At 37.5% G+C, this 25,379-nt stretch overlaps 2 protein-coding genes across 2 annotated transcripts; both read right to left on the bottom strand.

The window, feature by feature from the left end:
- Positions 1-1,272: 1,272 nt before the first annotated feature.
- Positions 1,273-8,249, bottom strand: LOC105192793 (endocuticle structural glycoprotein SgAbd-1). The gene is made up of 3 exons (XM_011157034.3): positions 8,046-8,249; positions 6,272-6,441; positions 1,273-3,290 (listed from the first exon to the last, which is right to left on the bottom strand). Exons 1-3 carry the CDS (start codon positions 8,055-8,057, stop codon positions 3,023-3,025), a joined length of 450 nt encoding a protein of 149 aa, XP_011155336.1. The 5' UTR covers positions 8,058-8,249; the 3' UTR covers positions 1,273-3,022.
- Positions 8,250-17,561: 9,312 nt separating this feature from the next.
- On the bottom strand, positions 17,562-19,258 carry LOC105192792 (endocuticle structural glycoprotein SgAbd-8). Its single transcript, XM_011157033.3, has 2 exons — positions 19,112-19,258; positions 17,562-18,065 (listed from the first exon to the last, which is right to left on the bottom strand). Exons 1-2 carry the CDS (start codon positions 19,241-19,243, stop codon positions 17,679-17,681), a joined length of 519 nt encoding a protein of 172 aa, XP_011155335.1. The 5' UTR covers positions 19,244-19,258; the 3' UTR covers positions 17,562-17,678.
- Between the last annotated feature and the right edge of the window lie 6,121 nt (positions 19,259-25,379).

Below are 25,379 nucleotides of genomic sequence, written 5' to 3'. Positions count from 1 at the left end.
TCAAGCGCGCGGCGATTAAAACCCACGCCGCGGCAATATAATCACCGTAAACCGCGCTAAACAGCCATTTATCGTCCGCGCGCGTCGCCGAACGACGGACGCGAGAATCGATTTTAATTAAAAGGTTGTTAGAGCCAGCGTCCTTTCTCGGGGCAGACGCGCTCGACGACGACGCGATCGCCGAGATAGCCAATAAATGAATCTGCGATCAATCGACGCGGAAAAAAAGGTCGATGCGTGTACAAGTGAGATTATTAACGTGTCTAACAATAAAGTACGTAATGTGATACCTTGAATAGAGTAGACGTAATCCTAGAGGACTCCTGAGAGAAGATCTCCAAGAAGATCTCCAAGAAGATCCGATGCTTTACGTTTGCCGACGCGTAATCAGATAATTGCGCAAGTTCAATCTTTCAATCGTGGAATTTAATCTGAAGGTGTACGAAATTTTGTGATATTTTAATATGAATATAAATATTAATATAAATATAATAATATTTATATTAATATTTATATTAATATAATATTATTATATTTATATTAATATTTATATTCATATAAATTTATAGAATATAATAATTAATATGAATATGCTCCTCGAGGCCAAAAATTAATACTTATTCAATCGATCCTCGACGGATAAGGGTCACGATGGCACGCGAGAAAGCGGTTCAGGCTCATTTGCTTAATTGCCATTATTTCGACGCGCACGTTGTTTCACACCGGGTCCATAATAGGATTCTTACGTGATTGAACAACATCGCGTGCCGTTAACCAAAAACGGTTATCGGCAAAATGGCAAGGTAGACATTGAGACTTTTTTCTTTTTTTTTTTCTTTTTTTTTGTTTCTCGAAGAAGTTTTCACCGGCTGGAAAGAATTGAGAAAGACGCGCTCCCGCGTCAAAATCAAATCCAAAACGGGGCCTGGAAAGCACTGTCCTTTCTCCTCCCTGCGTAGTTTCTGACGTAAGCGTTAAGCAATCGGGGACGTTTACGATGTAACGCGGCCGGGTCGTAAAGCATCCTTATGTAAACAATCAATGCGAGCCACCAGGCGACTTTGCCGACTTCGACTACGTCTTCGCGCGTAATCCTGAAAAATCGTCATGCGATCTATCGAGCACATGGCGATCTGCAATTTATCTTAACATCGCAACATAGTCTCAAAATCATTCTCCGGCTTATTACAAATACCGCTATTTCTGAAATATGATGCTGCGAGTTCAGCATTTATCATACGCGCGAGGAGTGACTAGCGAATAGCTCGGTCGTTGTTATAAATTAACATTATTATTGCTGAACAAAAGGATAGTCTATCTTGCGTATTAAAATAATTTATTATTATTGTACGGCATTCATGCCCGGGTTTTGTTAAAAATCGTGTTAAAGGCACAGGACGAGAGCGAACCCTTTAATACCTGAATACCTCGACGACGCGTTGTAATTATGGGCACGTGATACTCAGAATACGCGGAGAAGCATGCGCAATTAAACGATTTAATAGCCATAGCATGATACATTACAGCACAATTATGATATGACATATTGTCGCATCGGGCACCTGCACCGCGATTCCGCTCCTTCCAACCGTCTCCGCCGCTTCTCGCCGAGCGGAGAACGTGGAGGCGCGAGACGCTCGCGAGGGACACGCAGGGCCTCGATCGCACGATCGTCAGTTGGACGTAATCTCTTCGTGTTAGGATCAAAGTAAAGCGAAGCGGTACACTTCGTATTTCGGCAAGTCTTCCAGAAACATCCGGAATATCGTTGATTAGTCGGCTAACCCTGAACAGCATAACAGAATTCTGACGGAAAATTTCAATTCTTAAATTTATATAAGTATAAGAGATTATCGTTTCACCTGCAAATTTTATACAAGCCGACAAAGTTAATTTCCGAACTCCGCGCGATACACATGCTTGTTGCTCCAAGGTACACAGAATTTCGTATGCTCGCACGAGTGCTGTTTATACTGTTCAGGGTTTAAGGCACGTTCAGGCGACGAGCGAAATTCTCAAGAACGAGTACGAATTCCGGTTAATTGGGACGTGCATTACGCACCGTAATATTATTTATTTACGGGTCTATTATAAACGTAAATTTTCAGATTAAGTCTCATCGTTATAGAGATAAAGAAATAATTCGATCCGCAAATTGCGCCGCTCAACATAAACTCCCGTAATATATTGATCTTTCTTGAATAAGGCAAGGCGGTCTTGCGTAATTCATATTTAAGATACTATCGTGTCATCTTATATAATAATGCTGAACTTCACTGAACATAGCATGCCGCGCATAGCGCATGCAATGTACAATAATTCTGTCCAACATTTTATTTTATCTCTTTGATGGCAGTCGTATTATCGGCCGTGCATAAATTACAGAACGGTTTTACGGCTTCTCGTGTCGCGATTTCTTGAGACATCGACGCAGAACAAGTTGCACTCCAATAGCAATCCCCGTTGCGCCGATGTATTCCGAGCGGAGAAAATAAGTTTTAATTAAAATAATGAAACGTTCCAGAATTTCGCGAGAGAATTTTTTCGCTTTTATTTACAACCATTATTGGTCGAAATTTTGTAATCGTTAAGTATAAAATTTGCTTGTTAAAAGGGACTCTTCTGAATCGACTGACGAATAAAGAATTCATTTCTTTCGTTCTCTTATCCTCACTTTGCTTTTGTACTCCTCGATCTCGCGTCCCGTCGTCTCGCCTAATCGTGCCTTGTCTTGCACGCACAAGGTAGACACTAGCACTGCTCACAGGTTGATCATCGATATAACGATCGTGGAACAACCATACGACAAAAGTATTCCAATTTTCAAAAATGAAGACATACGTTTTTTTGCTTTTGACGTTTTGGGAATCAGTAGCCAAGAAATCACCCTCTTCAAAAAAAGAATTTCTCGTAGACAACGAGTAATATAACAGAAAAATATGATTGATATCAGAAAAAACGGTGTCATGTCGTTCCACGTCGATATATCAAAGCGTTGGGAGCAATCCTAGTGTAGCTATTTCTAATATCTCCTGTAAGGATCCTCCTCTTCGGGATGAGCCGCATTATGCGCCAGGGCGCGTTGTATCTCTATTGGTATCGGCGGCGGTGTCGGCAGATGAGCGCCGCTCGCCACAAAGCCGTTCTCATCGGCTGTATAAGTGACCAGAATCGGAGTACCGTCTGGGGCCGTGTAACTGTATTGACCTCTGACCGCCTCGATCTGGTTCGGCCCAAGATTCTTCGGCTGTCCCGTCTCCGCTACGGAGATGCCATTTTCCGTGTCGTAGCTGTAATAGAGGCAGAAGGTTCAGATGTGTTGCGAGGTACTCTTTACGAGAAGAAGAAAAGATTTAATTTTAAAAAGACAAATAAAATGAATAATAATTTATAAAGATGTAAAATTTGTGATAATTAGTAGGTTTGTAAGAGCCTCGATATTTCATCTTTAAATAAATTCATAGCGTGTGATTTCGCACGAGAATACACTTTTTTTTTCATGCAGAATCTAAGTGAATGTAATTCAAAAACCCATCGTCAAATTGTTCGGAACAATTGTTTTGTCATTGGCTTTGTGCGACAAATTTTTTCCTTAGCCGCTTGCCCACCGATCTGCCATCGGGAAAACCAGTCAGAGAAAAGCGCTACCACCTTCTAGATGTTAGGTGGAGCTTGGCCGAGTCTCGGTGTCCCAGAGACAGGTGGTGTCACGGGAGGGGCCCGAGTTAGGTGCGAACTCCAGGGTATCGAGGATGGGTGAGGAAGGTGAGCGCGTAGGTAGGCAGGCAGGCAGAGGTAGGCAGGTAGGTCGATTGTAATTGTTCAATTGCGCAATTATTGCGAGCTGTGCAGCCGAGTGGCGCGCGTACGATTAACATCAAAGCCAATTATGTATCCTTCCTTCGAGCGAGACGGGTTCACGGTTTTTGCGATTTCGATTAAAGCGACTGGCCGATCGTCTCAAGCAGCGCCTGGTGAACCATCCGGCGAGAATCTGACCTGCGCGCAAATGGTCCACGACCTCGGCACGCCCGACCGATTATCTTGAATGATAGAGTCGTACAAAGTTCCGGAGTTAGAAAGCGTCGAAAGATAATTGATTATTACGGAGGTATGGTACGTTGACACGTCGGGAAACGGTATTTGTATGGACCACTGAGCTGAATATAAAATATTAGGCCACTCGGAAAGTCGAATGTCGGTAATACGGAATGGATGTCGCAATAGTAATCGCAAGTTTTTAATTCCAAAGTCGATTGTTGCGATCGTTAATTGCGTGCGAGATGCATCGTGTAGATTTAGCGCGATGTAAATATCACGTTGCGGGAGAGCGCGAGATGATCGCATCACCTAACAGATAATTCGATAATCATCAACCTGCTGTCTCGTTGCGTTTGACTAATTATAGCGAATCGTGAGATCTATGTTAGAAAGTCAAAGCGGGGCGAAAATATTTCGACACCTCTATGCGATGGTCGACTTTTCTTAGACAGACTCTCGTGTAGAATTTTGCATAATCATTGGTGTCGTCTATCGATAATTATCCGATAATTCAAGATAATATTTTAGTTAGAGAAAACGAGAGAGAGAAAGAGAATGTGCGTGTGTGTGCATGTTGCAGAACTAACGTAATAATTATTATCGATGCTTATATACGTATATACATTTCGTGCAGAATTCTGTAAGCCTGAATATGTTGTAAGCATGTAATAATTATCATTAGTTATGACTAATCGTTTTGCACGCAACTCCATCTCTATTACCTATTTAATAACTGAATAAGTAAACATTTTAACGTCCCTAATATCGTTGAACCAAATTGTGATGTTAATCAGCCTTTCTCCGTCGCGTAATAATATTACCATATTCGCATTATATTGACGTTTTTATCATTTCTTTGTCCTACTAAACGCGATATTTTTTTGTTGTACTCGCAAATTGTCAATGATTTTTTTATTATTAAATGAGAGTATACAATTTTTTTGAAAAAAATTCCCATATAATACCTCAATATCAAATCAAAACACATGGTTCTCTGTTATCATTTTGAAATTTGAAATGTAATAACAGGTGCTTTAAGAATTAATTACTTGTGATAAAATATGACAAAATATTTAATCAAATTTCATCGCACTTTTGTAAAAGAATTACTTTAGACAGAAATTTCTTTATCATTATTGAATTATATTTTACACGAGAACGCTCATGAATTCGCAATGCAACGTGATTACTGCACCGAGCACGGACAGAGTCTGCACATTTTTGCTCGTGTGTCTAATTACGGTTAATAGGACAGACCGCATTTAGAAACACTCCCAAGCGATCATGTGAGACCATTAGCCTTCGCACGATTTGAATTTTCTTTCTCTTCTCGTTCGAGCGCTATTTTCACCGTATACGTCGCAAGATTCGAAAATTGCCTGGGTGGGCGGGCAATAAAAATAATCGCAAACCTGATTAACAAATGCACCTGCGCGAGCACGAACGACGTAATTACGATGTTCAAACTCCTTTTTTAGGCAGTAAAAGGATGTCGGTATCATCGAGATTGAAAAATAGCAGCTAAACAATGCTTATAAAGATACGTACTACCGAGAAACTACTCGACCCATCCCACATCTTTTCAGACAATCATATCGATTCTTCTCGATCAATTGCATGTTATCTTTAACGTAGTACTTACAACATAGGTACTCCTGAAAACGAGGTTTACATCGTTAACAAAAATTTTGTTTCAAAGGTTATATCGAAACTCCATTTGATGACTAATGAATCGCTAATTGCTTCCAAACTTTATATAAAACAAAAGAGTTTTTGATGTTTTCTTTCTCTTTAAAAATAATATTTCTAATATTATTTTTAAAAAGAAAATTAATAAAATTATTTTTCTAATGTTATCATCTATGAAAAAAAAAAAAAAGGAAACACAAGACAGTTGGGACGTCACATTTATTGAGAAATAATACGTGAGTCCTAATCATCAAGACGCGTCATCACTTTCGTGCGTTTCCGGTGCATTAATTACACTTCCTTCCTGCCTATTAATCACTCCTCGATGAAGACGCGACGAAAGGAAGGAGGAGAGAAAAAAAAACGTGCGGTCACGCCGAGCGTGTTAACTTCGCGATTGCATCGACCGAATGGCGCGAGCGTGTTTTCATACGTTCGAGGGCATCCGCGATTCCTCGAGCGTGTCGAGATCGTTCTCTCGAAACGTACGTACGTACGCACGTACGTACGTATGTACGTCTCGGCGCCGGGACGATCTCACCTGTAAGAATACGATCCGTCCGGCGAGGAGTCTTGCGTTTGTCGCAGTATGGCGTAGAAAGGCCGGCCGTAATAATTGGGATTATAATATTGCGACGGTTGTGCAGGATACGGAGTCGTGAACCTGCTGAACTGTGCGTACGCCATCGTCGTCAGACCGAGCAGCAATATCTGTGAAAATGATCGTTGGTGTAACATCAGTTGGAAACTAATGTATCAAGCAACAATTTCCTGACGTTCTTCGAATAAGCAGCGCATATTTACACAAATAATTACACTAACTAATAATAGTAACTTATGTACTTCCAATTTATTTCTAATTGAATTATTTAGCAGCAATTTAATAATAATAATAATAATAGGAGTTTGATAAGTTTAATAATTAATAATAGGAACTTTTGAGAAAATGCAGTTACTGCAGTTTGCGACCATTATTGCGCACCTGTATCCGAAACATTCAATTGCCATTCAGTGTTATTAGATTAGCGCGACGAACACTGCGGCAAGTCACGCGAAATTATATAACCTTGCGTATTATTATTCATGCAAAAGGGCCTGTTAGATAGATAGGTAGGTAGGTTGAGATGGGTAGGCAGTTTGGCACGCGAGAAAATTTCGATTCACCGCGAGCGCCGGCGCGGTTATAAATAATTACGCGTTATTCTATGCGTCATAATCGCCGTCTCACGCTTGTCGGAGACTTCCTCCATTGTGTGCTGAAAGCCGAGGAGAGTTAAGTGATTTGCGACACGGCGCGTAATATTTTTCACGCGTGCCAAACGCGAAAGAGTAACAATTGCAAATGAGCATAACGGATGCTGGAATTAATTTGTGTAACTATGCGCGCGCGCGCAAGGGTGTCGTTCTCTCGAATCGGCGCATCTCATTATCCGGTCGGTCGCGTAATAAAATTATTCCGATCCGAGATAATGTTAATATTTACGCGATACGAACGCCGGATTGGCGCGATATCGCGCGGCAATTGTAACAAACAATCGCAGTTGGCCGTGCATTTTTCCGAGAATATATACTGTGATCGCTGTTCGCGCGCGCCAAACGGAAATGACGAAATCAACTCTGATAAAATCATCTTCGCAACCGATACGTTCGTAGAAACTTCTTCGACGCGAATAAAATATGAATGTTTTATAAAACGTTTTATAAATTTGCACTGTGTAGATGATTCCATCGTCCGCCCACCGTGCCGAAACTTTCGTCATAATTTCGTGTTTGCTCAACTTTTTGATATCACGGAACTTAAACACATCCAGTTTAGCAAGAGACGATTTATACTAAAAAATTAATAAAATTTATTGTTATTGGTCACAACTGTCATTAATTGCGTTTGTTCTCTCTTTAGTTAAGAACTCGTGACAAAAACACTTCTCCGAATTTTTTCATGAGAGCAAAGAAAGTAAATGACGAGTGATAATACAACACCTAACAAAATCTTTAACAATTTCTATTAATGTTTCAAATTGAACAAAAAAAAAATTTGAAACTGATATTGATGTACACATTAATTAAAAATTCAATCAAATTTTGTAAATAAAACTTTAATTTCTTTATTTGCGACGAAATTTTACTACTTCTCTCGATCAGAGTTCCAATTGTAGATGTTATTAAATAACAAATTATTATTCGAATTAAAAAATAGACGCAACCAGACAAAGTTATTAATCTTTTATTCTTCACCATTTTTAGCAATTATTTGGAAAATAATTAATGAGCGATCAATTGCGAAAGCGTGAATAAAATTAAGGGATCACACTCACGAGGGTATTCATGATGGTTTTTGACGTATTCCGAAAGCCAGACGACAATTTCTCGATTATTATCGGCGAATCGGTGCGCACTTGCGTGGCAGCGAATAATTACACTGCGTGCGGGACACACTCGGACCTTCCGAAAAGCCACGTACGAAACTCTTGGGCTAACTGCAATCAGAGACACGAGCTTAGGTAGTCGGTGAGGTTTTATAGTCACCGAGACGTTCCGCTTGTGCCCCCTTTTCGCCCCGCCATCGACCGTTTTCCGGAGGTTGAAGGGGAAAATAAATCTTGTACGTAACTCGCGTAATCCGCAAACTCAGCAAAGGGTGGTGGATGGTGGTCGGGGCTTTCTGGTTAGACGATAGGTAGGTGGTAACCGATGGTCCCCCTCGCGTGTACTCGCGCCTCGTGTCGCCCGTGCATCCGTGTGCGCATCTGCGCCCACGTATCGTGATTCTCCGCAGGTGTGTGTATGGCACAAGCTTATTAGATTACGTACACATGCACACCGGTACACGTACGCACTCGCGGAACAGATACAGACGAACGAAGCGAACAGAAACTAGGAAGCGCCGCAAAAAAACTGCATATACACACGTCAAACGCGAAAATCAGAATTACGATATGTCCTGGAAAGTATGATTCGCGTAAAGAGATATTTAAAAAGTACTCAACACTTTCACAATATTTTCACAAAGAAGAAGCAGAATCTTGAGGTTGCAATTTATAGCGCAAAATGCATCCCAAAAACCGCATGCTTGAAATACAAAACGAAATAGTGCCTATCTACTCGGACATTTGTATCGATTACAAGTGTCTGCAATACTATCCAGCCTAGAGGTAAATTAAATGTGCATACGTAATACATGTCACGTCTGTTAACTGCTACATCTCGCACTTAGCGTCACGCTTTTCCTTGCGGTTCTCATGCACCTTGCAAGTATCTATATCTGTATCGTTCACATCGCATGTCATTTCTCTATGAATTGAATTCGTTGCGTGCGCATATTAGCATAAGTTCTTCTCTCGCAAAAGAGCTGGTTATCATTCTCGTGTAATGTATGCAGATGCATATTACTTGTGTCGCGGCGTGTGAAAATATGTCTGCATTTTTTACGTCTGATTACCTTTCCCTACCGCAGACAAACAATAATAAAACGTCGAAGAAATGATGAAATTTTTGCTAAAAAAAAAAGTCTAAAAGACTGTCTCGAAAATTTCTTCATATAAATAATAATCTTAATATAGTAACCTTAGTATAATTAACCTTATATAACTTTATATAACTTAATATAGTTAACCTTAATATAGTATAAAAAAATATATATATTAAAAAAAATTTAATAAAGAGTCTTCTTTCAGAAATTACTCTTAAAATCATGATAAACTTGGGACATTGAAGAATTTTGTTAAAATTTTAATAAAATTTAGCAAAATTTTATCAAAGTTATAATAAAATTCGTCAATATTATTCTACGATTATCATGATTTTAAAAGCAAATTTTCGGAGAAAGTTCTTTTCGTGTTTATAACGAAGAAACACCGTTGTTATTTATGACTAGCTTGCTCATATATTTAATGATTAAGCAACATCGGGTGTAAGATGACGTATGATTTAAATTACAGCCCAATAACATTTTTATACGATACAATTCACTGGAACAAAATTTCGACCAAGGTATTTCCAAGCTCAGAACCTATTACGCGATTGCTCCCACTATCTGTAGTAGTTACAGTGTGCTCTCTGCAACTTGTACATACATCCGCATCGCATCTAACGCGAATTGGGATAATTTCGTGCTTGCAGACTCATCCTTGCTCACTGGGATGGAACCACACGCACGTATCCGGCACGTGTATGTGTGCGCGCGTGTGTTCACGCCGACGTGTACGCTACGTCCACGCGGTGAGATCGAGCTTAACGAGGATACATTGCTCGTCGCCGGGAGAACCGTCATCATCTCGCGTCTCGTAACGTCTTGTACAGCGCGCGCGTGACGGGCACCGTCGCGGGATTCAGGATCGCCGCCGTCGGATTCGCCGCGGATCATCGCAGGGCGTATTCCTTTCACTGCTACGAGCCGATGCAACGCGATTCGCCGCACCGCGCATCCTTACGACATACCGCGGGTGGAACACCTTGGCGCATCCTTCGATCCTTCGAACGATCAGGATTGCTTGCGCGACTACTTCAAGATTCTTTATTCCTCTTGACCCAATTATGTTAATGCAGGTGCGATCGACGAAATAAATTAGTTTTCTTGCCAACCATTATTAAAGTGTGTACTCATAAATGAATTTAATAATAATAAAAATAAAATAATAATAATAATGTGATGTGTTGCAGATTTAAACGTTCATAATGGTACATGTATAATAAATACAATTTATAATAACGCATTATATACACACATTGTAATTAAAACTTTTTTTTACATGCGAGATCATAATGGCATTGTTATTTATCATCAGTATTTAATATTTTCTCTCATTTTATCTTTGTCCTTAATCACTTAATATTTTTCCCTCCAAAAGTTCATCGATCCGAGATTTGATTGTGGTTTTGCTCGATCTATCTGAGCTATCATAACTCTATCAAAATTAGATTGCATTCTACTCCAGCTTATGAAAAGATTTCAGAACGAAATAGCAAATGTATGAACATGATTACGTGTTTGTTCTACATTCTTTACAGATCTCACAGATTAGTTACGCGTGGGTACCTTGCGATTGAGTATATAACCGAGTACTTTGCGACGCATAATAAATAATTACAAGAAAATAATCGCTTATAAATATTTCATACGTGATTCCTACAATGCGCCATCGATAATCAAAGATGTTGTTATTATGCTAAGAGATTTATGTGCTTCCTTTTGTATTCGACTAATTAAAAAGACATTATGACATATAACAATCTTTTTAAGAGGCCAGTATCTATCGATTTCATTCTATTATTCGAAATGTTGAATGTTTAATAAGTAGGCATTGTGTTGCCGATTATTTCTATATTTTATACGTTTTATATAATCCTTTTATATAATTCTCTTCACATTTAATTAACAAACTTACCTACATTCCAAGTAAACTGAAAGCAGGGTATAACGAGACATGACAATGCTTGTGATAGTTCTCAAACAAAACCATGTATTAGCTTGTCTTCATCCCTCGATTTGTCAGGGTCTCTCTCTCTTTTTCTCTTTCTCTTGTCTCCGGGAAGAATCGAGATATCTATTTAATCAAGGAAAAAGGACGAAGGGGAGTAAGGATGCGGCTGAGAAACAAATCGGGTTGAACAAAGACATGACAAGCGCAAGACGGTGACTAGAATGAGTCGGTGCTGCACGTTTGACAGGTGGTATTTAAACTAGAATAGAACGAGAAGAATCGCGCATACGTTCGTTTTTCCCGAACACGTTGGTAACGAATGATATTTGCGGTTTCGCCATTAAATCTCACTGTGTTGCGCTTGCAATACACGCGCGCGTAGGTGTAATGGATACGTACAAGTTAATTCCGGAATTTGTGTTAACTGTTTTATCAGCGATATCTCTAATTACACGCCGGAGACATAACGATAGAGACATAAATGCCCGCGGAAACGTAGGCGAGCTCGCGGAATTGCGAACACCCTCTGCCGATATTTTCTGCGAAATTCGTGAAAGCACTATAATCATCTATTCGTTGTGTAAATCCTTGCACAAATAATTGCAATAACAGAAAGTATGTAAATAGCAAGGTTATTACATCCTCTCCTTTGTTTTAGATTTTAATATCTCGACTGTGTGTGCAAAATCAAATAGAAAATAGAGTTAATTAACAAAATCAATAGAGTCGAAACATTTGGAAAATATCTGCAAGTTGCTTTAAATTTTCGTTTTGAATTGATTTTATTCTCAAAATTGAACTGTATATGGTTTTTACATTACCAATTTCGTATGACATTAATATTCACGCTTAACATTCCCCGTTTGATATTTTAAACATATGTTTTCACGTGCCTTTACACAATATCTCTTATCGTCAATTATATTATTATCTGCTAACTCACGCTGCAATAAAATGCGGACCTGCACCGCATTCTAGGGCAAACCCGACCAAACAATGACGGTTTTTTTATCTACGAGCTTAAGCACATCTAGGATGAATCCTATCTTGCACTGTCGCTGTACGAGCCCACCCTTTCTTTTGTCTCTCAGTGCTTAGCATTCTGCGAGCGAGAATTGTTGCATTGTTTGGTGCACCGCGAAGAGGATTACGCTCGCAATAAACTCCGTGAATTACGGCATCGTTCTCAATAAAACAATTTGTATCTCCATGGAAAATGAGATACGCATCGTGAATTCACTCCTCGCCTACGATTGCCATGTTAAAGTTAATACACGTCGTGCGCGCGATGCACCCAGCTCCAAAGATTTTAATTTTGACAATTATTCAAATATAAATCATTATTTAGACTTGGTTCTGTTTGAAAATCATCCTAATTGTTGCGTAGATCACTTTCACTCTGTCCACAAGAAAAATTTCATCCAGGCGATACTTTCGTAAAATCTCATCTACGCGCGTCTGACATTTGATTCGTCGAGCAGAACATTGAGTGGCTTCCAGTCGGGACATTTCGACAACGCGGTCGTATTCGCGATATAACGCGCCTCTTCCTCGCCTAACTCTGGCCCGAGAGCGCAGAAAGGTGTTACCGGAGAGTGTGCTGCCTCAACAAAAGGCGGCGCCTTGACATTAAAAACTGCTCTTCCCGCGAGAAACGCTGACTTTATTGTGCGGCCGTGGAGACGCCAGAAAGAAGAGAATAACCTGCCAGTTATGCCGCTGCGGGCTTACCCAAGAGGAGGCATAACCCGCCCGCGGATTTACATCTCCGATTCCTGAAAGGGACACGTTCCTTGCCGAGGTCGAAACATCTCCGCGCGGCGCGCGCAGCATCTCGCTCCTATCGGACACGAAATCTTAGACCCGTTGCGCCACTACTCGTTCTTCTCCATCGGGCATGGGCCACTTTGTAATCTTTGACCCAAATCAGTGCAATCGAGTTTCTGTACAGACACAGGTCCTACATTCCTCTTGGAATTTAAATTTTCTAGGCATAAATTTCACAAAATGCAGAATGGTCGATGAAGCTTGATTTTTATTTCAGGATAACTTTAGAATGGATTAGAAGACAAATCGGAGATTAATTTCTTCTCGATCGCCGTTGAAAAACTTCACGGGGATTTCGTAATCGAACTTAGGGCCCTGCCATGTAACAGTACGTGATGTACTCGTAATCTAACGAGATCGGGAAAGAAAAACGTAATCCGGCAGTAACGCGGGGTTGCTCAAGCAGAGCGTAGTAATCCGCCCTCCCATCTGCACTCGTTCATCCGACGTACTAACTTCGAATGCTGTTATAACTTCTCCCTAGACAATTGCAGGAACCTATCCGCGCTGCTTGTGTACCTGATAATTCTAGTCAAGAGCCGCGTACACATCGCTCCAGTAATCACTATCTCAGGCGCATCTGAATCACATTCGGTCTAACGCTAATGACTAAGAACACGAAGAACTGGGAGCTAAGAGAAGAACTTTGTTTAACTCATAAATCTCTTTCTTAGCAAAGACTCCGATTTGCTTTTCACACGCTATGCAAAGGTCAGAAAATATTTAAAACGATTTTTCTAATTTCCGCAAAAGAAATCTCGGTCAGTTATTTAAAAATCGAGTAAAAAGAATTGATTGTTTTCCACGCAAGTAACATATTTTAAAAATGAATATTGAATTCTTAATTTCGGTTTACAAGGCGATGAAAAATTCGTAACTGCTGATCGAAAATCAGCGCTCGAAGATACGTAGTGTTCAATCATATATTACGCAAAATCGATCTCTCTTCCGACTCGGACGTGAGACCGCCGTCACGCCGCCGTCGCTGTCGTGACGTCCAGTATTTATAATACGTAATGAAATATAATCAGGTAATAGCGCGCGATTTGGTAATGGCGTAAATTTGCGCCTGCCGCTAAAGAAAGGCCCATCAATATAATCTGTCCTCGATATGATCTTCAATTACCGCCGTAGACCCTTCTCCTTTCCATCTGAGGAATTTCGACCAGATCTCTCGCGATCTGTGCACCTTTGAGAATCCTTCAACTCCGTGCCGCTCGCCATTATGAAATGAGTCATTTATTAACCGAATGCGGAATGAAATTTCGAAATTATTTTTACATCGAAGACGGGATTTTTTTCGATTGCATAACTATATCAGAAATGTCTGAATTTCCATATATATTAGTTCCTCTTATAAGTTCCTTTTATAGATAGCTGTAGAGATTTTATGTTTATGGATAGCACGTATTTTTTTATACACGTACAATGTATATTTAAAACTTCTTCGAGTGTAGAGTATCATCGTTTCGATCAGTATTTTATTATAATTTGGTGATAAATACAAAGCTTGCATAATTGTGCAAAATCCAAAACTATCTGCTAATAAATTAAATATAAATTAATGAAAAAATATCGATCTTCCGGTTTATTAAAGCCTTCGTAGAAGATTTGCCATTACAACTATACGAGTGATCATTCGCCATAAATTTAGCGCTTCTAATATATCTTTCACTCGTGTCAGCGTGATCTGCTCAAACTCATTCGCGATATTAAGGTGAGAATGTGGCGCCATTATAGCCGAATGATAATAAGAGCGAGACGCGAGCGATCACGACCCGATAAAAGCTCATAAGTCTCTGCGCGCGACGGTAAATAGCCCCTCGATTATGAGAGAGGGTTGCTCAACGGGCTCAGGTCGCTCGGCATAATCTCCCGTTTGTTCTTTCTCGAATCGATCGCACCGCATCGGCCATCGCGGATTTCTTCTATCTCCACATCGTACGGCGCGATGCATCGCGGCGCATCTGCGCCCACCGACATATGTCGTTACTCGTTCCCGCGGTCATGCCTATCAGGACCGCCCACTGAGGATCCAGCGATTAGAGACGCTCGTCTCGATATTCGCGCGCGAGAACGAGCAGGGAATTCCTCTCCTCTCGAGTCAGCCAGCGCTTATTACCGCCAATCACTTTTGTTCCCGTGGTGAATCTCAAAGTCCAACTCGATTCTCATTCGTTTGTCAAAAAAAAAAAAAAAATAATCGTCCGACATTCGTTAATACGTTGCACTTAAGAGAGCATCGGTTGATTACGACAGCCTTTTGAGATGATCGTTTGCAGTTAAGCATGTTAATTAATCTTTATAATTGTCGATTGCGCGATTGTACCCGTTTGTATCTGCTTTCGGTTGTATCAAGTGTGATGTAATTGATATATACATGCATATAAATAACAAAATTAACTTTTTTGTTCCCACTATAACCATATGGCTACACGTATTGTGAAATAAAATATTACTGTGCGGTTTGTATTTTTTAGACTTACATAAGTAGCTATAAAGATTTTACGTTTTTATATATAGCGCGTATTTTTTGATATATGTGTATTTAAAATTTTTTAATAATGTAACATATCATCGTTTTTCACTTGCTATTCTATTACGGTTTAATGATAAAAATTAGCATAAATACATTGCAATAGCTTGTAAAATTATAATTTCCTTGAAATATTAGATAAACTTATCAAATATAAAAAGGTTTTCAAGTATACTAAATTTGCAATATAAATTATTATTTACAATTGCAGTTATCGAGTTATCTATAGAAAAATCCTGAATGATTTCATGAATCGCTTATTTGTTATGTAACATGCATAAAAATGCAAATAATTTTTACAACTATTAAATAACTTGTTAATGGAAGGCCAAGTAATAATTATCTCGTTAATAGTTTGCAATAAATGATCATTGATCGTATTATAGCAATATGCGACAATTATTTGTTGTGTCCAACTAAAAATATCTTTCTCATCGACGATTATTTCTTCAGTTACGAAAATCTTTAATTATTAAATTATCGGTCCATATCTAATATCGATTAATAGCGATATAGTTTGCACGTTACGCTTGTGAAGCGCGTTACCGGTAATAGAATCGCGATAACTAGCGGGATAAGAATCTCAATGGATGATTTCCCACCTTTGCGTGCCATCGTGAGATGGACGTCACACGGAAAACAGGGTATTATCGATCCCCGCGATCTCACCCGTTTATTTCCTACGCAATGTTACACCGGTAACGATGCAGTAGGCACGAAAAATCGTTGCCATTTTATTAGCGAACGGTGCGCGTAATGATCGTGAGATTTCCTTGTAAATATCTTGCATATGTTGATTGAAATGATGCCGCGATACGGCCGAGGATCTACAGGGGGAATTTTATATTACGTTGCGTTCGAAAATTACATCTTAATCATCGGCTCAACGTTAATCAGCGCTAATTGTGCTCCTCACGCGAAGACAATAAACGATGACTGTTGTATAAAACGATACCACTACAATTAATCACGCTACTATTATTGCTATTAGAACGATGCGACTCTTGTTATCGGTGATCTATTAGTGACTGAGGTTTTCCAAATATGAGCAGCGGTGCTCCTTGCCGAACATCACATTGTATTCAAGTCTTGCGACATATCCTCAGAAGCAGGAAACTCTGTTCAAGCGTAAGCGCAATGTAGCTTTCTTGGTGCGGCTTCTATTCATAGCGCAACCGCGTAACAATAGATCCATAAATCATAGCATAATTCATCGAGCGGGATATGATACTCTAGCCTTGATACTAATTTTGGGTGATAATAAATTTTGCCGTCCTTCCCTCGATATTCTGTCGATTAATATTTATCTTATCCGCGCCTACACCTTTTCCTTCTACCGCGTTTCTTTGTCTCGATTCCAAGGCAATCGCATCGCGATATACGCAAAATATAATGTCACTTCCTCGTGAGAGACGCCAACTTCCCAAGAGCAAATCGCGAAAACGTGTTAGGAGCTTATTATTAGATTACGTAGGTGATATCTTTTACCTGACCCCAGCATCCGCAACCACATTTCTATTCGTTCCACACCTCCGCAAGTAGAAACTCCGGTGTGTCGTCGAAATATCTAAACTGGCGTTGATGGTGTAACATGGTGTAACATGGTTATACTCGTTGCGTAAGAATAAATGCCAGGGCCTCTTGGACGGAAATATCTGGCGCGCATACATAAGAAGACGTAAAATATTCCGTCGCGTCTTTCCTACGGAATCTGTGGAATCTACGTGACCTAGAGAGTTACGATTTTATAAATTCAAAATAGCTCGTCTGCAAAGAATGCGACGAATTGATTAATGCATGAAACCAAATAAAAATCGATTTCCCCTTTTGGTCCTTATAGCATATGAAATTATTATATGTAAATACAAATTTAGAAGACAATATAATTACTATAATATAATCGTACAACTTTTTATCGTACTAATTAATTTCTGCTGTCGTAATAAAATTAAAGAACCGCGTCTCTAAAAATTACGCTTTTCAGGTTTTGTTACTCTGGGCAATAAATACGATGGACTTATCAGGTCGGCAAATGAGTACGCGGAAAGAAATTTTTTAAAGAAATATTTATATTTATATATTAAGAAAACACTTTATATCTATAATTCGCGTAGCACGAGAGGTGAGCGCTTTGTCCGGAGATATTGCTAAATGTCATCGATTATTTAGTGCTGGTTCTCGGGCTGCGGGTGGGCTAGAACGTAGTCGACGGCCCTCGCGATCAATGCGGGTACAGGTGGAGCGATCGGCAAATGGGCACCCTGCGGGTGGAAACCGTTCTCGTCGGCCGTGTACTGGACAGCGATGGGGGTGCCGTCGGGAGCGGTGTACTCGAAGTGACCTTGAGAGATGATCGCATGTTCGCCCTTGGGTCCAATGGGTTGCGGCGAGCCCTGTTCAGCAGCGGCGATTCCGTTCTCGGTCTCATAAGCAAAGCTGTAGGATCCCTCCGGCGAAATGTCCTGCGCTTGTTTCAGGATGGCCGGCTGCTGCAGGTGTTGCTGGTGTGGCTGCTGGGCCAGAACCACAGCGACTAGAGCGAGGGATACGATCTAAACAATCAGAGTAATAAAACGTAGATACGAGCGGTAAGAATATTTTTTTTTATTTCCTAAAAATATCAGATTAGAAACTGTATGATGAAGCTCCTGCTTATTATTAACAAGAAGTAAAAAATTTTTATCGATAATTAATGTTTGGTTAATTGAAATCGGCAAATGAATCTATATCGAAATAAAATAAGACGTGTAAAAAGTTCGGAAAGAGAAAGAAACAATATTGAAAAAAATGTGAAGAACAAATACATAAAACTGACATGATTGGAATTTTACTAAGCGAGCGCAGCAATTTATAATATCGTTATTGCGATTGGTTATACTATTAATCGACAAGCATGCAAAATATGCCAGTTAAATAAGAGATTTCCGTTGTTTAAGAGTCAACGGCGTTGATTATGTAAAATCAATGTAATTGGCCGGAAAGTACAGAAGGCAAAAAAATTGCTACTTTGCGCACGATGTTGTGCGCTGCAAAGGAAAGATTACAGGTTTCGTAGCAAATCCGTGAAAAGAAAATTGGATATCATCGAGTTAAATAATCTTGAGATAAGTGAATTAATAGTTCGTCTAATAATTAAAGGTCCGCCGTTTTCCAACGCAAATCACTAATCACCGTTAATTTATTGCGATTGATCTGTTATTGCAATTAACACACTATTCTTCCCTCGATTAATTAGCCAAACATAAATTAGATCACAGGATTGTAACAAGCTGTTTCGCAACGAATGAGGAAGATGAAATCCAAGAATTATTCTAAGTAAATGGTAACACTGATAAATCTAAAAGGAGACTAAAAATTTCTTAAGAGCTTCTTTATTTAAACAACGAAATGTGCGCTGATTTGATTAATAGATTAACATGTTAATCAAATTAAGCTGGTAAAAGATTCTACAGAAATTTCGAAAATTTACATTAGAAAAACAGAACTGATTAAAATTTTATTAATATTAGTAATATAATATTAAACATGAGATGTTAAAACTTTAGGCTAAGTTTATTGTGAATAGCAGAATTGAAATGAAGACAAATGCAACACTCACGAGGAATTTCATTTTGTCGTGCGGGTGGCTCGAATCTGTCGATCCAACGGAGGAGCGTGATGAGATTTCAAGTGTGACCGTCATGAGACCCGATGCGCTTTTATACGAGTAGACCCCACTTTCCCTGGTCATAAAGGTAGCCAAAAAACGAGAAAAAGCGAAGGTTCGGTCCAGCCACGGCGGTCAGAAAGGACAAAGAGAAAGAGAGGAGGAATGAGAGAGAAAACTCAGACTGGAATAGAATCTTCTGCCAAAAGTAATCTCGAGTCGATTTGACCTTTCCACGCGACGCTTAAATCGATCGATTGCATAATAGCGGAGAAACCTGTTGACATTGTATTGCTTGTTCACACATCGTCCTTAAGAAACCAACGTTCACGTTTTGTAGTGCATACTGCGGCGAAATGCAAACGAAATATCTCGATAATGCTCCGAGCATGCATTGTAATTTAGAAAGTTTCGTCCACGATGGAATCTCGCTATATTTGGAAATTTAGATATTTCTTTAAAATTTCTAAATCGAACTTGAAAGAGTTTGGTAATCAAGTCTAATTACTAAGTTTGGGCAAAATGTTTTAATTAAATGTTTCAATTAAATGTTTAGTTAATATATAATTAAATATTTTATAGTATTTAGTAACCATTTGGTGTTATTACGTGTTTGGGTACTATAAATATATTATTAAATATTACTAAATATTTGATTACATTAATCAAACAATTTAATTGAAATGATTTCAAAGTTCGATTATTATAAAACTTTTTTTCCATACACATGCATCAAAAAACATCTTGCATGTTTAATTATTTCATTAAATCACAGTTGGATTATTCATTAATTCTCTTGGGTTTCAGAAGTAAAAAATTTTCTTCTTGGGAAACGCCGACTATTATTTCACTGCTCAATTATATTCATGAGATTTGAAAAATTCTAGGGGATGTGCGACTCTCCATAGACTTTCCTAAAGAAGTCTTATTTGCAAAACAAACGTACAGATCGCGTGTACATCTCGCTTGTCATCTTAATAAACCTAGATACACTGCTAGACACATTACTCTGACAAATGGGAAGGAAATGCGCTCGGCTGATCTCCACGATTTACTGGTTGCTTACGAGCCGTTTGCTCGAGCACAAATTCTACGTTGTATATTTTCCGTCTTTCTTGCTTAAAATTTTTAATCAATGATGAATTATATATTACGATAAATTATAAATATTTAAAATAATTATTAATTACCTGACCTTTCCCACGTTTGGCAGTCATATAGATTTAATACAAATAGCGTACAAAATTTGATGTTACGTTTTTTCGAAATAAATGTATATTAAAAAAAAAATCAACTTGAAATTAATTGAAAGATCTGGAAACAAAAAGAACAATTTGGGAATTATATCTCTGATTGTGACAGTGACAAATTGCAAAAGTATTAAAAGGTGGCATCATGGCAGTAAAATTAATGTCGATATGCCTGAGTCATAAAATCATATTCAAGAATGATTAATCGCAAGAGGAGACCATATGCATGTAAACTGCGGGAGACTTTAATGCCCGATCGTGCTTTCCCTCCCTATTTGCTTCTTTGTCGGCGCTTGGCCGCGACTCCTCCCATTTGCCCGTTTACACGTGTCCAGGCGAAATCCACGTGAACAAGATTGCGTCAATAATTCAGATGGATATAACGAATATTATGCCCTACGTGCAAAAATCGAGGAGCATAAAAAATAATCTTAAATCTCTCTTATAAAATGTAAATTGTTATGGCGCTTTACCTGAAATTGTCATGGCGAATTTATGTATGCGTAATAAATTTTTTTGAAACACAGTTTTTTTTTCTTTATTAAGCATAGCTACTCGGAATCCCTCGCCAGCCGATAATTCGTACGGGAGATAAACCCAAGGTGCGTCCGCAGCATATTGCGACATCGACCTTGCCTAAGAACGAATGTCTACTTAAGCACAGAAGGTCGACCGTCTTTTTTTTTTCCTAACACAAAAAGAGGAGACGAATTTCTCACAGCACTTGTATTACACTCAGGAACAATTGTTGCGATTGCAATTGCCCGCTGATGAACGAGCGTCAGAGGAATGAACGCGCCGCCGAAGCAGAAACGAAGATAAAACGCAGTTGAAGTCCTTGTGCTTCCTACGGCGCGCGTTACGTTTTCTACGGTGGCCATTACTCAAGCAAATTGTTTCTGAATGATAGTGCTTGGCCACTCTTACGTCAGAGTTTTCTGAATGAAACGCGGATCCCTGATCTTATGAATGAATGGAATGAAATTCATTACTTGACATACGTAAATCAGTGTCCATTGGCCCGATATCATATTCTATCACATAATCATAATAATAGTCATTGATATTCATCCATCGAATGAGCATTCATCGAGTTGACTTAATCGAATTTTTATATTGAATCTTATTACTGATCATCTTCTCTTTTCTCTGCTATTAGATTCATCTGTAATGGATATGCACATGCGACAAATTAATATTGCTTCAAATTGACGACGTTATTACTTTGTAGGCAATCACAGTCTATATCCAAAGTCGCGTGAGAAAAAACGTATAATTAATTCTTTCTTTGAGCTAGACAACACAGTGTGAACAAACGTCTACCGTAAATACCACTGTGACGGCTTAATTACGTGCGATGACAGATTGCTATAATGTTAGAATTTCTTGAATCAATCTTTACCTTGTTAAGCTACCGTGCGATATTGCTCGCAGCTTATTTTCGATGGAACAAAGTGATGCCAATCAACGTCCGCGCTAAGCGTTTAGTCACTCAGCAGCAAACCAATGTAGCAAATGCCGTAATCGATATCTGCTGCAACTTCATATATAGCCTATAGCGTTACATAACTACATAGAGAGTGGTGTTTCTGAATATAATATATAATATTTCTTCTTTAATTTTAAGATATATAATTCTGTCGTGCAAATTTCTACTATGTTGATCGCAAACTACTGTTGTAACAAAAATTTTTAATAAATTAATTGACTCGTTGACAAATTATAAATATACGATTTGTTTGTGTTAATCGATTAATTTAGATTTTCATTTATAAGAGTCTTAAGTAATATTATTATTGTCTCAATTGTGTCAAGTATTAATTAATATGTTAAATAAAAGATGATATAATCATCGCATGTTTCTCAATGTCAAAATTAATTGCACGGAGAATTATTCATGCGGAAGCAACGTCGTCTTCTTCTTGCTGTCACGAAAATAGATAACATCGATTGTATGGAATAAATAAAAAAAAATTATTTTATGCTGTAATGCTCATTAATCATGCATGCTTATTCCGATACCTCCTCTTCACTATGCAATTTATCACGGTTTTATATTTGATATAAAATTCAACATCCTGCTCAAAAATACATCTAATTACAATAAATATGCATCTGCACACGTTTGAAAAAAAGATACAAATCAGCAACTGATTCCTATAACACAAAAAATTAAATTATTCGCGTAACGAAATTGTGAAGCAATTTTGAGCATTTATAAAAAGGTGAAACGATCGTCCGCGGTGTTCAGTAGTGGTCTCCAGGTAAAAATTTATGAATGACTAGCTTTATCACATCTATATAGGACATTTCAGGATTAAATATCCTAACATAAAATATAAATTAATGTAAAATCTGAAAATAAATAAAAAAACTCTTCTTTAGAGATATGCCCGCAAACGCTTTTTTAAAAAGAGTTATTAATAAATAACTAAATAACTAAATTCTAAAGTAAAAATAATCATTATGTTACATTTTATTAATATTATCAGAAATTTGTCGGTATCGAAAATAAATATGTTAGAATTTCCATATTTTCTAGTAATAATAAAAATATATTATAAACAGTTAAAATATAATATTAATTTATTTATTATACATCTAATGTAAAATTACATAAAATTCTTTATTTAAAATATTTACATATATTTTAAACAAAGTATACAGGAGAGTATCTCTAAAATGCTTTTTTTCTAGAATGTCCAAAATTCATGTTTTTATTTTCATATTTTAATTGGATGTTTAATCTTGAAACACCCTGTAAGTATAATAGACATTTTAATCTACTACTCACACGCAGAAGTCGTCTAGAAATTGTTGGACGGGCAACAATCAAATCTTTCCGAATTCTTAACAGATGCTAATCTTATCAATCCTGTTATTCTTGCGACCAGCTTTTTGAAGGTCATAATAAAATAGAATTCACAGACGTCATTATGCAAAACAAAATAATTTTTATGCAATCGTGAACGTTATACAGACTACAATATTCAATTTATCATTTATTTATCATAACATTTTTCTTTAATTAAATTTTTAATTTATAATTAATATTGCAATATCTTTATTACAAATGTAAATGTTTATTAATTTAATGTCCAAGATTGTTTTTATATATAAAGTTAAATTATTCTATCTTTTATTACATTCAACCTTTTATGTTATAATTGTAATATAAAATATATCCTGAAAAGTTTATGATATATTTAATTTGTATTTAACTGTTACGCCCACGTACTGCATTAATGACAATCTCTTTAACCGAAACATGAAACATCACACAAGGAATCTTGGTAGCAATTGCCTTTGACGAATAAAATGCATACATGACTGCAAGGAGGTGTGTCCTGAGTTCTCATAGATCGTTTTATAAAATAACATGATTTTTCAATGAGGATCGCATCATAATCTGGCATGTAATTTGCTCGCGTACTTATAATTCTCTGAAACTGACAATGCATCGTTCATCATTGATCGTATTAAAAAGCTTTGAATTAAGTAAGGCAGTTGATGCGCAGTTGATATTGAAGATGATACATCATCGCATTACGCATTTATGCATCATCAAAATCAAATCATACTGAATAAAAAAATCTTTCGACTTACGTTAAGTTCGTGTAACATTAAATCACTTGACGTGAGACATTACCTCTCTTGACCTTCGTATAATTTCAACAAATCTAATTATTTTATTAGGATATCACCATGCGTTTGTCAAATCTCTAATCATGCAACTGATATAGAGATTTCGCAAAAGCTCTCTTGTTATTGTTTGCATAATATAGTTAGTGTTGAATAAGAAATGAAATAATTATTGCTCGGAACGGGGGAATTTATTGAGAACCGTTAAGATAAACTTCGAACGTCATCATTAAACGTCAATCAATAATCATTTTAATGTAAAATCGCGTGATATGGCATAAGGTGATTGAAGCACCAATTATATATTCGCAAAATGCAAAATTCACAGAGAGTACACGACTTCATATATACGAGACGTGACAGCCATTAAATTATTGACCTGTGTGCACTTAATAAGCGCGAAACCCATAATTTTTCTCTTTTTAACGAAGATGCATTTGTAGCTCATAGCTATTCACTCCTGTACTTATGTATCTGATATTTCTTGTAAAATGTAATTAGTTCTTATCCCTCGGTGCTGTACTTGCATTTGCTATTTTTTTATAAAATATAATTAGTTTTTATTCCAATAAATAATTATAATAGGAAATGGAGTAAGTCTTTTTATCAAAATAATTACTCAAAGTAATTGATAAGAATCGTTTTTGCTTTGTCCTTTTGATCTAATGATGAGTATTTAATTCGTCAGGATGTAAGTTCTTAATTCAGTACTTAAATCCTGCAAGTAGTTAATTTCTCGAATGTATATTTTCCAAGTATATATTTTTAGCTTCTTTTTTAATTTTCGCAAATACGACATTAATAAATAAAATAATTATTTTAACGTATGATTTATAAATCATTGACACTATATATTTAATCATAAAATTACAGCACTTTCCGAAATGCTACAGTAATTTCTGTTAATATAGTAATCATAAATGGCATTATGAATATTCTATTTATGCAATAAGCATGGTAATTATTTCCCGTTTAATTGTTTAGACGCTGAATACAGTCTCGTATCAATAAGTTGTTTTATTATGTTACAATTTTGTAGTTAAAGTGGATTGCAAAAAAAAGATTATTTCAATACATTTTGATATGTTATAATTTTAAAATGACATGTTGGATAAGTTTTATTTTAATCTAAATTGAGTTCATTTTGTTAAAACTTTCAGTCTTTAAAAAGAATTTTTAAATAGACTTTTAATGCTATAAATTTCTCTAAATTGTAACGTGATAGAGCGATTCGGAAAAGATTTTGATTGACTCTTAAAAATAATATATCGAACTTGGTTATGTAAAATAAGTGAAAATGCTCAGAAAGGCTACGTGATTGTTACAAC

This window comes from Solenopsis invicta, chromosome 9, assembly GCF_016802725.1.
Source record: "Solenopsis invicta isolate M01_SB chromosome 9, UNIL_Sinv_3.0, whole genome shotgun sequence".
Taxonomy (NCBI): domain Eukaryota; kingdom Metazoa; phylum Arthropoda; class Insecta; order Hymenoptera; family Formicidae; genus Solenopsis; species Solenopsis invicta.
The sequence above is the reverse complement of the archived record's forward strand: the minus strand, read 5'-3'. Positions and strand labels throughout refer to the sequence as shown.

Bases quoted from the DNA above. Each gene is read 5' to 3' on its own strand.
- LOC105192793 (XM_011157034.3), bottom strand. The intron at 3,291-6,271 runs GTGAGATCGTCC...CCTCTATTACAG, and splicing joins GACGGATCGTATTCTTACAG to CTACGACACGGAAAATGGCA.
- LOC105192792 (XM_011157033.3), bottom strand. From the start codon at position 19,243: ATGACCAGGGAAAGTGGGGTCTACTCGTATAAAAGCGCATCGGGTCTC. The intron at 18,066-19,111 runs GTGAGTGTTGCA...CTGATTGTTTAG, and splicing joins ACGACAAAATGAAATTCCTC to ATCGTATCCCTCGCTCTAGT.